Below are 12,256 nucleotides of genomic sequence, written 5' to 3'. Positions count from 1 at the left end.
CATGGGTGACAGTGTGACAAGACCCAGGGAAGGACCTGCCACCCCTCTGTCGCACTGATGGCGCCTCTGTCATCAAGAGGGTGCAGGCGGGAGAAACCACACCGCCGTGGCAATACAAATGAAACTAAATTATAATGCTTCAAAAGAACAAATGTCAGTGTGTCTATGAGTTGGCAGCAATTCAGCGGCTTTACAAAATAAGCCTGAACAAAAACAGCGAGGGCATGTAAAGCGGAGAAGGTGGCTTGTGGTTTAAGTCAAAAAGAGGTTGCTGAAAATCAATGACGCCTTCCACAAAATCTCAATGAGAAACAAGTGAAAATGTCCAGGGGTTGCTGGCTATTGTTTTGGTTTGTACGCAAAAGCTAAGACTTTGGGATTATGTGCTTTTTTTCTTGCTCTGTGTCTTTGTATCTGTGTGTGAGCTTCACGCCAGACTGAGCACTGCAACAGCTGATTGGGCAGATGGCTAGTGTCGTCATTCGAGGGGGGCAAGGTGTGGGATGGGTGGAATCGGGTCTGTCTAATTACTTGTCAAGTGAGCAACACAGCTAGCCGCTAAAGAGCTTTCATGTGATACGTGTGCCCCCGAGGGGTGATGTGAGGCGGGCTTGGGGTGCAGTGGGGTCCAGCGACTTCCTAGTCTTACATGACCAGGCCAACTGAGCAGGTGCTGCAGCTCAGTGTCCATGGATGTCATATGTTGGTGTGCCACAAGTCTGGTACACACATATTGTGAATTAAATCTCTGTTTCCATAATGCAATTGCCTTCTTCTAATTTGTACAATAAAGCAACACTTGGAATGCACGTACTATTCTTGTTGGTAAAGAGTACCTTTGAATCTTATCAAGGTGACCAGTACTGCAACATTTATGGTCAAAGTTCAAGCTGTTTACTCTGTTGGAAAACAAAGTGGGACCCTGTCTGTCTGAATGATTTCTAAAAGGTCCAGTTCGTAAGATAGTTGATTGTTGAGTCTCATTCCCAACTCGTCAAATACTGATGCTTTGGGTTGGTACGTCAATCAACCATCTTACAAACTGGACCTTTAACCCAATCTGGCTTTATCTAAAATAACTGTATTAACACATGCTTATCCCTCTGTTGATTATTTCTCTAGTATGTGCTGGCACAGAGAACAAGCTGAGCACGCTGTCGGACCTGGAGCAGCAGTACCGGACCCTGAGGAAGTACTACGAGAACTGCGAAGTCGTCATGGGCAACCTTGAGATCACAAGCATTGACCGCAGTCGGGACCTCACCTTCCTCAGAGTAAGGACTAAAAAATTATACAGTATAGAGATTGTGAATTTTAGTAACAGGGCATATAACTAGCACAAGCCCTCAGGCAAATACTGGTAAAATATGCAAGTGGCTGGTAGGTGCAGAAACCAATGGTAATTAAAAGTTTCACATTTGCTAACCATGTGGCCGGTGGAAAATAAGGTCATTTTTGCTCCCTGTTTGGTGCCCAAAATGAGGTGATTCGGTGTGCATTACTTTAAAACCTGATGTTACATGTCAGTTGTCAGGTAAACAACATTTGGTTGGTTTGGATGGGGCTACATCCAGCGACAGTCTCGGTTTACACACATGCAGTTATCTCTTCTGGCTAGTTTTGCATCAAGCAGCCAGAACATACATGTATGTGTATAACTATTAAAGGCAATGAACTAATAATCAATTAATCCCAATTATATTGACATTATTTGACACCCTGACACGCCGTCATTGCACCTCCTGATAGCTGAAAATGTAATTTACTGCATTTAGATTTGGTTAGTTTCTCAATTACAAAACAGTACAAAAACAAATCACTGCCTTGTCAGTTATTCTACTCAGGGTGAACCATTACCATTTTGTTTAAAACACATCGTCCTCAAGTGTTTCTAAGTGCTGTAACATAGGCATGGACAAGTCCAGTTTCCTGCGATACAGCACTTTGAATTACCATGACGTTGATGACTAAGAACCTTCATCAACATCTTCCTCAAGTGTTGGAAATGTTTGAACGTTGCTGTCCCTCTTACATACACCTGCCCAGCAGGTAAACAAACATTTCAGGTGTAACATTTTCTTTTTAATAAAAGATTATGGTAATTAAAGTAATTTGTACAATGTCTTTATTTTTTAGTACATGAGAATACACATCCAAACATCCAGATCTCACATCATTTATAAAAGTAATTGTCTCAATAGTCTGAGTAAAAACTTCAGACTGTGAACTTTGTCATCGCTGTCTTCTCATTCGACCTTGAATGTCCTCTGCTCAGATCCTTCTCAACCAATCAGCACAGCCATTGATAAGCAGCGAGGAAAGTTTTTTTCCCTATCAGGGGGTAATCAGACTTCCTCTCGTCTAACAGGGTGTCTAACTGATTGAATGCTCATACCATTGCTGTCTGAAGCAAAGAATAATCAGAATCCAAATAGCATGATCTGGCTAATCCCCCTTTTGATGAAACATGATTCACAGGCGGAGAAGAAAAAAGTTCAGTGGCATTGGACATCAATTCCTACCTTTCATAAAATGTTCAGATATTAATGAGCAATTTTTAAAATCCCCGTATTTCTAAACCAACTGATTCAGGCTGTCTGAGAGAGGTACATGCAAACAGCATTTCTAGCTCTTTCTATTGGCAACAGTTGAATGTAGAAAATCAGGAGTCGTCAACTTTGAATTAAAGAAACAATTCATTTAGGCCTTTTTCACCAATTATTTTCTAATATTTTCACTTTTTTTTTTTTTACAAAATGAGTTATTTACTTTTAGCTTATCTCAGTGTTTATATCAGTTCGATGCTAGCATAGATTCTGATATAGCGTTAGCTAAATCAGAACCAGAGACAATTTCTTCATTGACAGAAGAGCAAAGATAAGATGTTTTTGCTCTTCTCTTGACTGGCCTCGGCAAGAGTTTGATTTACCAACACTCTCTTCGGCTGGTATCATGGTTCATGTCGCCCTGTCATAGACGTGATTGATCTTTTGACTGCCCTGTTTCCATGTACAGTAACTAGTCATCTGGGGCAACAGGTCACAGCTTTGGCCACCGAAAATAAACCCTAGTGACACCTCTTGTGGCTTATAGACAATTTTATTGATTCTCCAACGACTCTAGAGTTACCTTCCACAGGCTAATGCACTGCCGCAGGGTGGTATGATGGTGGGTCCATTGAATAGAGTTGAAGCTAACATGCACATTGCTTGCCTTTTTAATGGTGCAGGGAATCAAATCCCCCCCAAAATGAGACCAAGACAGGGGGTCAACCTTTCATAATAAATGAATGCAGAGGTGGAAAAAGTATATGCAGGAATCACTCTTTTTCATTGAAGTCCATTGAGAAGGCCAAGAGAGGTTGGAGTCAGGGGTATAATTCGATTTGGCATGAATTATGCACTTTTTGGTTTATTGCCTGAGGCTGGCAAGCTAATTGATGATCACTCCCAGGGTGGACCGGGCCTCTACTACTGTGAGTAACGCTAGATGCGCGCATTTTCTGAAATCAATATTTTGCCAACCAGGTGGGATGCTTAGTTAGGCCGAATGTGTTGACGATGACTGTAGTAAATGAGTGAGAGGAGGCTCTGATGCTGAGTATAAGTTGTTTGGGTGAGGGAGCTGCTCACTTCCATTTTGGTTTCATGGACACATACATACACACGCAAACGTGTCAGGTGATGACAGCCGCCAGCCCCTCAGGGTCCAGAGCAGTAATAATGCGGTAATGAGCGAGAGGTCAGACGGAGGCAAGAGAAGTTGCTGTAGTGAAATTTGAAGAGAAAAAGGGCTGTTTTTTGTGAAATCAGCTGTTACTGTTGACCTTTGTTGGCCCTCCACTTCTCAAGAACATCACCCCAGACCATTCACAATGTGCTCCGCACTGCTAACGCCATCCGACTCCAATTGATTCCAATCTATCTGGGGGGCTGGGGAGCTCCCCTGGTGTTATTCCAAAGTGCTGACTGCATTAATGGGCCGGTATTGCTGTTGAGTGAACTGGGCTACAGAGGCTTTGCAGAGGAGGCAGCCCACCAACAATGCAAGCTGCGTTTTCATATCATGCTCCTTGCGGCGATGATTTAAAGTTGATATGACAAAACGATTTGTTTGCATCAGGTAAAAGCAATGGAACAGCCTGTCTCTTCTTGTGTATTTACTTTGCATGGAGATCAAGATTGATCAAAGCAGCCAAATAAAACAGAGTCATTAAGTGTTCTGCATGGTGCGGAGAGAAACTGACAATACCCCCTGTGACGCAAAACAAAAACAAGATGATATTAAGAAAGAGGGAGCGATAGATGGTAATGTGCTACCATTAGACCCCTGCAGAGGTAATAGGCCCCACTGACTCAGATGAAGAAAGATAGAGACGCGGTTCAATAACCAAGTGTGATTGTTGTTCAACTGCACAGAACCAGTTTTTGCTTTACATTCGCACTCAAAGTTGTTGGGGTTTTTTTTCTCGCTTTTAACAAGGTCTCATCTGTAAGCTAATATTACATAAAAGCAATTCTTCGCAGGTTGAGGTTAAAGACGCCTTCGACTGAAATCCCCCCTCTACCTGCCTGCTTCTACGTTACGCCACCGCTCATTTACAAAAGGGCTCCCTGTGGCGCCAACTTGCCAGGTTCCTCCACCTCTCCGTGGTTGGCAATTAACATGGGCTAATTGAAGATGCTAATTAGGAACACAGGGTGCCAAACAGCAAGGGAGCAAGAGGGCAGGGTGCAGTGTGTATTTTTAGGGGATATTATTATTATTATGATAAAACACATTAATAACACAGTTCCCCAGGGAGGGAAAAACTTCACCTTGAGGTGGAGGAGGAGGGAAGGAGTGAAGAAGAAAAAGAACTATTGTGCAGCAGCTTACCATACAACCTGTCTCTGGGAGGTGATGGAAACTGATGCCTGTGCATTGGGCTCCTTCTTTTCAAGATAGCCAAGAGATTGATGGCTGCCTCCCAAAGCCCCTCAAACAGCTTTAGCAGTAAATAGAGTCCATCTTCCAAACTGCCTCCACGACAGATGAATCAACGCTCGCACTGTGATTAATAACTGCATTCTAGCACTGAGGCTTTCTCCCCACTCTCTGATATGCACATTCACACCAAGAGCCCGGGTTTACAGGGATCTACCCACACATTCTCAAGGTTTAAATCACTCCTAAATCCATATATCCTTTGAACCTTTCTCTCACATTATAAGCAGAACATACATTTGCAAATTGAATGCAAGCACATTGCGAAATCGAAAATGACCAGCTCAACGCATTGAGACGTTTTTTTTTCTGAATGGGACACAGGGGAAAGCAAACACACGCTCTCTTTTCCCTCTCGTCACTTTCTCCCGTGCACTCATAAACGGGATCTGTGATTATGAAATATTAATTTTTCCCTCTCCTCCCCTCTTCCCGGTCTCAGTAGGAACTCGCAGCCACACAGTCAGATTAGATTGTTTGTCTTGCCGTTGCAGCCATTAGTAAACATGTAATTTTCCCCTCAATATTAATGCGGTGATCAGATTGCTTCTCAGCCTAGTGCCATTTCACTGACTCCCCACCTCTGTCCCTGTGGCTGCAAGTGAATTATGGAATTATCATTTACAAATAACGTTTAATATTTCCAGCAGGCCTTGCGTTAGTAGTGTAAGAAGAACTGTACAGACAGCGGAGATGAAGCCGAGGATCTGGGCGGCAAACATCTTCCGTTACAGCTAAGCAATTAAAAAACTCCCCTTTTATTCTCTTTAGAGTGTTGTGCCTCGCAATGTACTTGCTTTATTCCCGGTTATTTTTTTCCCCTATGTCATAGGTATTGATCAAGAAAAAAATGTAGTTCTGTTAGATATAATAAAGTCTAGTACAACACAACCACAAACTATATCCTGAGGCAAACAACTAAAATAGTAAACACAACAAAAAACAGCCTAAAATATATATAAGGAGGTAATTATCGCAGGAATGAAGTGCACTCTGCAAGCTTTTGTATTTATATCGTTTCATTGTTCTAAAGGAGGCTTGCTGGAAATGACAGTGGTGGTCTGTTAATGTGGTCCTCACTGACACTTGTGTGAAGTGTTCCCTTGACCCTATGATTGAAAAAAGCCTGTCATAGTGACGCGTACCAGATGGATACCACTGTCGAGCACCAGTGAACAGGAACAGAGACTACAGGGGGACTAGAGATTAAAATGTCTGGTTACTTAAAGGTGCACTATGTAGTTTTGGGGAAGACATTTTAATCAGAAGAGAAAGATCTTCGCTGACTGATTTTTTTATGGCTAAACAAACTAAATAAACAAACTCTCTTTGCTTTCTTGATTGAATTAACAAACTGACCTTAAAGGACAACACGATTTCATGCTGTTTTACTTTGTTTATATGTGGCGGACCCTGCCACCTTTCTAGTTTCAAACTGTGTTCTGGGGACCTTATTTTCCTCTGAGAACAGCTTGTTTACTCATTCATGGAAAAAATGAATATTTCTGAGTTTGTATTATTACCTCATTAATATTGTAAATATTAAAACTCTGAGTTTGAATTTCTTCTCCAAAGCTACATAGTGCCCCTTTAAGTTACAAAAATATAACACTGATTTTGCAAGTTCAGAAGCATGTATTTCCATGCATTCGAATCTACTCAATTAGTCTAATTCAGTATTGTTGGTGATTATTAATAGTGCAAGGTAATGATTAACTGTCATGGTTTCGGGTTACAGTTTAATAGTTATATTTCCTGTTTTATGTTGAAAGTCTGTCCTCATGTCTCATGTTTTGTTTTACACTTCCTGTCTTTTTCTTTTTCCCATTTCTTTTCCAGTTCCAGTATATTTAAGTCAGTATTTTCCTCACTCTTTGTCGGTTCGTCTGCGTTCGTCACGTCTGTGCCCCAGTCCCAGCCCATGAATCTTTGCTCTGTTGGCCTGCCTTTGTTTTTGGATTTCAGCTTGCTTTTTGTTTCTACAACCCGCCTGTCCTTTGTTTCTGCATTTAGGTCCTCATGTTTTTGCAAACCATAACAGTAACTAGAAGTCAAAACAGCTAGGTCAGGCCAGGGTGAATTTGTATTCAATCCATTTATTTATATATTTTGGTTTTATTTTATTTTGATAGTTTTTCCCTTCCTACTTTGTCTTTGCTGTCCTCGGGTTTTACCTTATAAGTTTATAAAGAGCACGGCCTAGGCCTGCTCTATATTAAGAGCAGCATGAGAAAACTGTTCAGCTGGGTCTGAGGAGCAACTTTTTACTTGGCAGAGGACTTTCACTTTGCTTGACCTTTTTCACTCTGCTGTCACTTATCCGCCCACTCCCCCCCAAACTTCACTCATCCCAGAGAGACTGGTCAGAGGTGTTGCCCTCTCTAATTCAGTATTTTTCTATGGCAAAGGCGAGAGTGGCTTAGAGAGAGGAAATGTAGGCGGCAGAAGTGTCCTCCCTCTGTGCACTTTGGGTCCCAGTAGTATTTGCTTTGCTAGAGTGAAGGGACCATCTTGCATAAGGGAATCACCTACTCGAGGAAATACAAGGTTTTTGAAATAAGCATTAAGGGCATTTTTAAAGCCTTGAATGCCTTTATAAGCATATAGGGCCGAGCTGTATACTTTGAGTAGGTCTGGCCTGAGCAGGTTCTCTGTGCTGTAATGTTAATATTAACCTTTGAGGTCATGATCAAATGTTTTTTCCCCTGCAAAAACAAAGAACACACTGCTGGTAGAGTTATAGTTAGAGCCATCACAGAAATATTATGGAACAAGGTTCACAGCAAGTTCGCCAGTGTTACCAAAGCAGAGGTTTCATAAAGGAGGATGGAAATAAAAAAAACAAAAAAACAATTTGCTTTTGTAGGAGGATTAAGAGCCTGATAGTGACACAGGCAATGTAGCTAAATTTTACTCAGAGACACCAGAAGATCTGCATCTCCTTCCCCCCCAGGCATGTGTGTTTTTTAAAAAACCCAAAACATTTAATTCTACGTTGATTGGTTAGCCCCAAAACTGCTGGAATAAACAGCAGCAGTTTATGAGCCGAACTGCTGCATTGCTTTAAGTTGCTAAAGCATAAGTTTGCCTTGCCAGAGGAGGTGGACTGACCATCTGGGTCTGTGAGCAACAACCGTCTGAACACCGTGCTGTGGCATGACCAGCTGGCCCTTCTATTGGCTGTGTGTGTGTGTGTGTGTGTGTGTGCGCACGTGTGTGCGTGTGTGTGTGTGAGCGTATGTGTATGTGTGAGTGTGTGGCAGAGTCGTAAATTCATGACAAATCATGAGTTTTATTTTGATATAGTCGTTCATGCTATAACCGAGCTCACAATTAAAGGCTGATTGCTGGTTCATAAATTGTGACTGAGTCGGCCTAACAAATTAACATTATGCCGCCTTCAGGTGCCTGTCAGAAATACATCAGAGTTACAATTTATGCGTGCAGAGACGATAAAGGAAAAATACAGGTTATGATTATGAGATGTGCTGATTGTAAAGTGTAAATCAACAGTAAAATACAAATATACGACACGATAGAGATCAACCACCTCATCATACATTGGTTTTTCATTCACTGAGGGGGAGGTTGATTTTTTTATAAAGTACGCCTTAAAGAATATTCAAACAATATATCAGCCATTACTAATACATCTATTATTAGCACCTAATGGTTCATTCATATTCTGTTACTGTTGGTGAAACTAACAGATAAAGTTGCTTCCACTTCCTATTTCCCACAGCACTTGAAAGCACCATCTATTCCTGCACTCTGTCCCCGTCTTCTGACATCTTCCTTCATACTTCTTCTTGACTGGCATATTTGTCCCTCAGGCACCATTGGTGCCCTCCCCAGCTTCCTAATTGTTGATGCACTGTTAGATGAGTGCAGATTACGTTGGCCCCCTGCTCCTCAGCAAACTCCTTCAATATTAATGAAGACTGATGAAGTGCGAGGGAGCCCCTGTCTTTCAGGCCCGACCTAGATTGGATTGACAATTGCAATTAGCGTCCCCTCAAGTTCATTTCCATCACTTTAATTTGACATGAAGAAGGACAGTGCCGGGTGGGAAGTGAGACCATTGAGAGGGAGCGAGAAATCCTGAGGAGAAAGGTTAGAGAGGGAAAATGGGGTGAAAGAGTTTGACCAGGAACTAGTTTGAGAGCAGGGAGGAGAAGCACGCTTTAGCGGACACAAAGGAAATTGGAGAGTCCCTGGTAATCTTTTCCTCGCTGATATCTGAAGTGATTTTCTGCAGCTTACTTTTTACATTTCTTACTTTTTGCCATGTAAAGTGGAGGCCAGAGAGAAGTCTGAGTCGAATCCACCTTAGGACCTTTGAGTCAGGTGTACGTTGTGATCCCCATTGTGTGCTCTCTACGATGAAGCCGTATATATTTTTTCAGTCTTCGCCTAAGTATTTCACTATTTCTTCTCTCACCTGCAACAGTCCCCAAAAGGGATTGCTTGTCAGTGCGTGTGTGAGGAAGAAACAGAGTCTGTGAGATACGGGGACAGCAGTGCCTGAAAATTAATGATTCTCCATCCTTTTCGCAGGGAAAAGAAGAAATGGATGATAGTCAGAGGTTGATGATGTGTCATGCTTGTGTGTATTTCTACACATATATATTTATGTGTGTGGATGCCTCTATGTGTGGGACCGTGGATGCGTTATTGTAACTGATGTGAATGGAAATCTGACACCAGAAAACTTTCTCTCTGCCATTTTGACATCCATCTTAAACCTACTCTTCTTCAAATTGACTCGAGCCTCTGGTTGTATTTGTGTGTGTACGTGTGTGTGTGTGTTGTGTAATCACACCCAGGGTTAAAACCTCCCTGTTTGACTGACAGATACATTTTCTTCTTCCCTTTCCCTCTGTCGGTCAGCCCGTATCATTATCTTCCCGTCTTTTTGAAATGATCTGGACTGATAGAGCAATGGAAGGAGAATAACAGAAATGGAGAGGTTAAATGGCTGTGTAAAAAAAAAAGAGAGAAAACTTTCCCCTAGTTGCCTCTATTTGCCATCCCTTAAACGAGCCAATACACACTTACCATTTGAATTGACCTATAGCACTGTGCAGGGCAATGAGAGAAAATCATCAAAATAGACACATATCAAACCCCGCAGCTGCGCTGACCTGGTTTGTAATGATACTTACTGTAAGAAAGGAAAGCTGTACCGGAACACCGAGGGCAGAATACTGCAGCTGCACTACTCTCAATTTGTTGAAACTTTCAAGCATTTTGCCACCATGGAAGCACATTAAAAGAAAAAATATCAATCATCTCAATCTGCAAGTTCTTTATTCTGCAATCATGAGATAGTCATGTTTGTGATAAATGTTGATCAAGAGGTGTTGGGACACCCCAGAGGCTTACCTGTTTGAGCACCCGCACCTTGTAATGAAGCTGAGTCCTAACTGTGGGGGTCTGGGTTCAATTCCAGCTCAGAGCCTTTTTTAAGCATATCATTTCCTCTTTGTCACTCACCCTTTTCCTGTCCTTCTTCGGCTGTCACGATCGATAAAGGCTTGTCTGTGTTGTACATTGTAAGAATTGTACTTGACTGCCTTTTTTAACAACGGTAGCTTCCGATCATTTCGTGGTCAAGTGCAGTAGCAGCATATGCTCACTCCTAATGCGTCAAATACAGCAGCTTCATCAGTGTTCCAAATCTCATATATCATAATATGTGAAGTTTATGTCAGCAAGCTTTATTTTGAAAATCTAACCAGACTTTGCATATTACCTGTAATTGCTACCTTGACCCTGGAGCCCTAACTCTAGAGGGATAGGTAGAGGGTCAGACTTAAGCTTAAAGGATACATGTTATGTTCATGACTTTATTTTAGGTAGAGGGTCAGACTTAAGCTTAAAGGATACATGTTATGTTCATGACTTTATTTTAGGTGACGTCTAGAATAGATTTACATGCTTTAATACTCAAAAAACACATACATTTTCTCATACTGTCCAGTGCTGCAGCGCTGTATGCCCCTTTTCCGTTTCCTCTGATTGGTCAGCTCACACATGCCTGACCCAGCACCGCTGACAACAACAGAACAGCTGTGCTAAATGAGTCTCGTGTGCCAAACAAACTTCGAGGCATAAATTATGCGAAAATACATGGCGACATTTTTAAATAATAATTTAGCGACAGACTTGCAGGCGCTGAGGACCTCTAGGAGTTGCGAAAACCCCTGTCGAAAACCCAGATGAGTAACCCGAGCACCCTCAGATGGCAAAATTTAGCCCATGAGCACTTTCACATACCTGCAGTCATGAAAAAACTAATTTTGACTTAAGTCATGCCAGGACTATGCACCTGCTCTGGGGCAAGTTTAAAAAAAAATCACGCTGTCCTGGATCAGACATCACAGCAGATGCATGAGACTTTCTCACAACGCTGCGTGCATGCACACACACACACACACACACACACACACATAAACACACACAAACCAGAGGTGATAGTACTTATCGTATCAGAGCAGTGCCAGACTGAATAGAGAGGCAGTGGAGAGGAGAAGCAGAACCGGGGCATGACAATAGCCCTCCCTGCTTCTCTGATGCCTTTCAAACTTCATATCTGCTTCCCTCTGCCGCTTGCCAAAAAAAAGGTGAACGATATAGACCAGCTTCTCAGGGGGATCGAAATCAATTTCCACCCAGTGTGACTTAGATTAATGGAGTCCTTTTCAAGAATTGCCGGTGTTAGGGCTCAGATGGGCCGAGCACAATAGTTCCGCGGGAACCAAACTCCGTTCTCCTCATTAACAGGACCCTACTGATAACAGCACTTATGGAAAACAGCCACCAGCTCATCTTATTCTCTCTGGCTTTATTTAGCCCCCCACCACTAATAGCAAGTCTGGGCATTATAATAAGAGACCTCACGGGTTTGGATTGTCTTGTCTGATTACTGAGAGTGTCACATCTGTACCTGGTTGTCATTTTATTATTCTTTGCATCTTTTCATTTCTCATGTTCAATCTTAATAAGTCCTCTGATGGCAACATTGGAGAAGCAAGCGTTCGGCTTCAATGCGACTCGCTGGGTGGAGGTCAGCTCGCTCATTTACATTCTCCGTCCGTATTTTTCCAGCTGAGCGGAGAATGAAATTCACAACCTTGTGATGACAATCTTGACTTTTTAAAACTTGTACCGCTGCTGAAGCCACAGTATGTAAGTTTATGTGCCAGTTGAACTGTGTTGCATCATGGTTTCATCTCTCTCGCTGCCCCTGTCCTCGTCATGTCCTCCA

General features: G+C 42.3%; 1 protein-coding gene across 4 annotated transcripts in view; it reads left to right on the top strand.

Annotated features, from left to right (window-relative positions):
- Nucleotides 1-12,256, top strand: part of erbb4b (erb-b2 receptor tyrosine kinase 4b) — a 340,870-nt gene that overhangs the window by 154,518 nt on the left and 174,096 nt on the right. For all 4 annotated transcript variants that reach the window (XM_084361642.1, XM_084361640.1, XM_084361641.1 and 1 more), the window contains exon 2: nucleotides 1,123-1,274. In XM_084361642.1, the coding sequence (XP_084217768.1) occupies nucleotides 1,123-1,274 (152 nt within the window). The remainder of the gene's footprint in view (nucleotides 1-1,122; nucleotides 1,275-12,256) is intronic.

Source organism: Pagrus pagrus (genome assembly GCF_965226575.1).
Source record: "Pagrus pagrus genome assembly, chromosome: 9".
NCBI classification, from domain to species: Eukaryota; Metazoa; Chordata; class Actinopteri; order Spariformes; family Sparidae; genus Pagrus; species Pagrus pagrus.
Note: the sequence above shows the minus strand (reverse complement) of the source record. Positions and strands in the feature narration are given on the sequence as shown.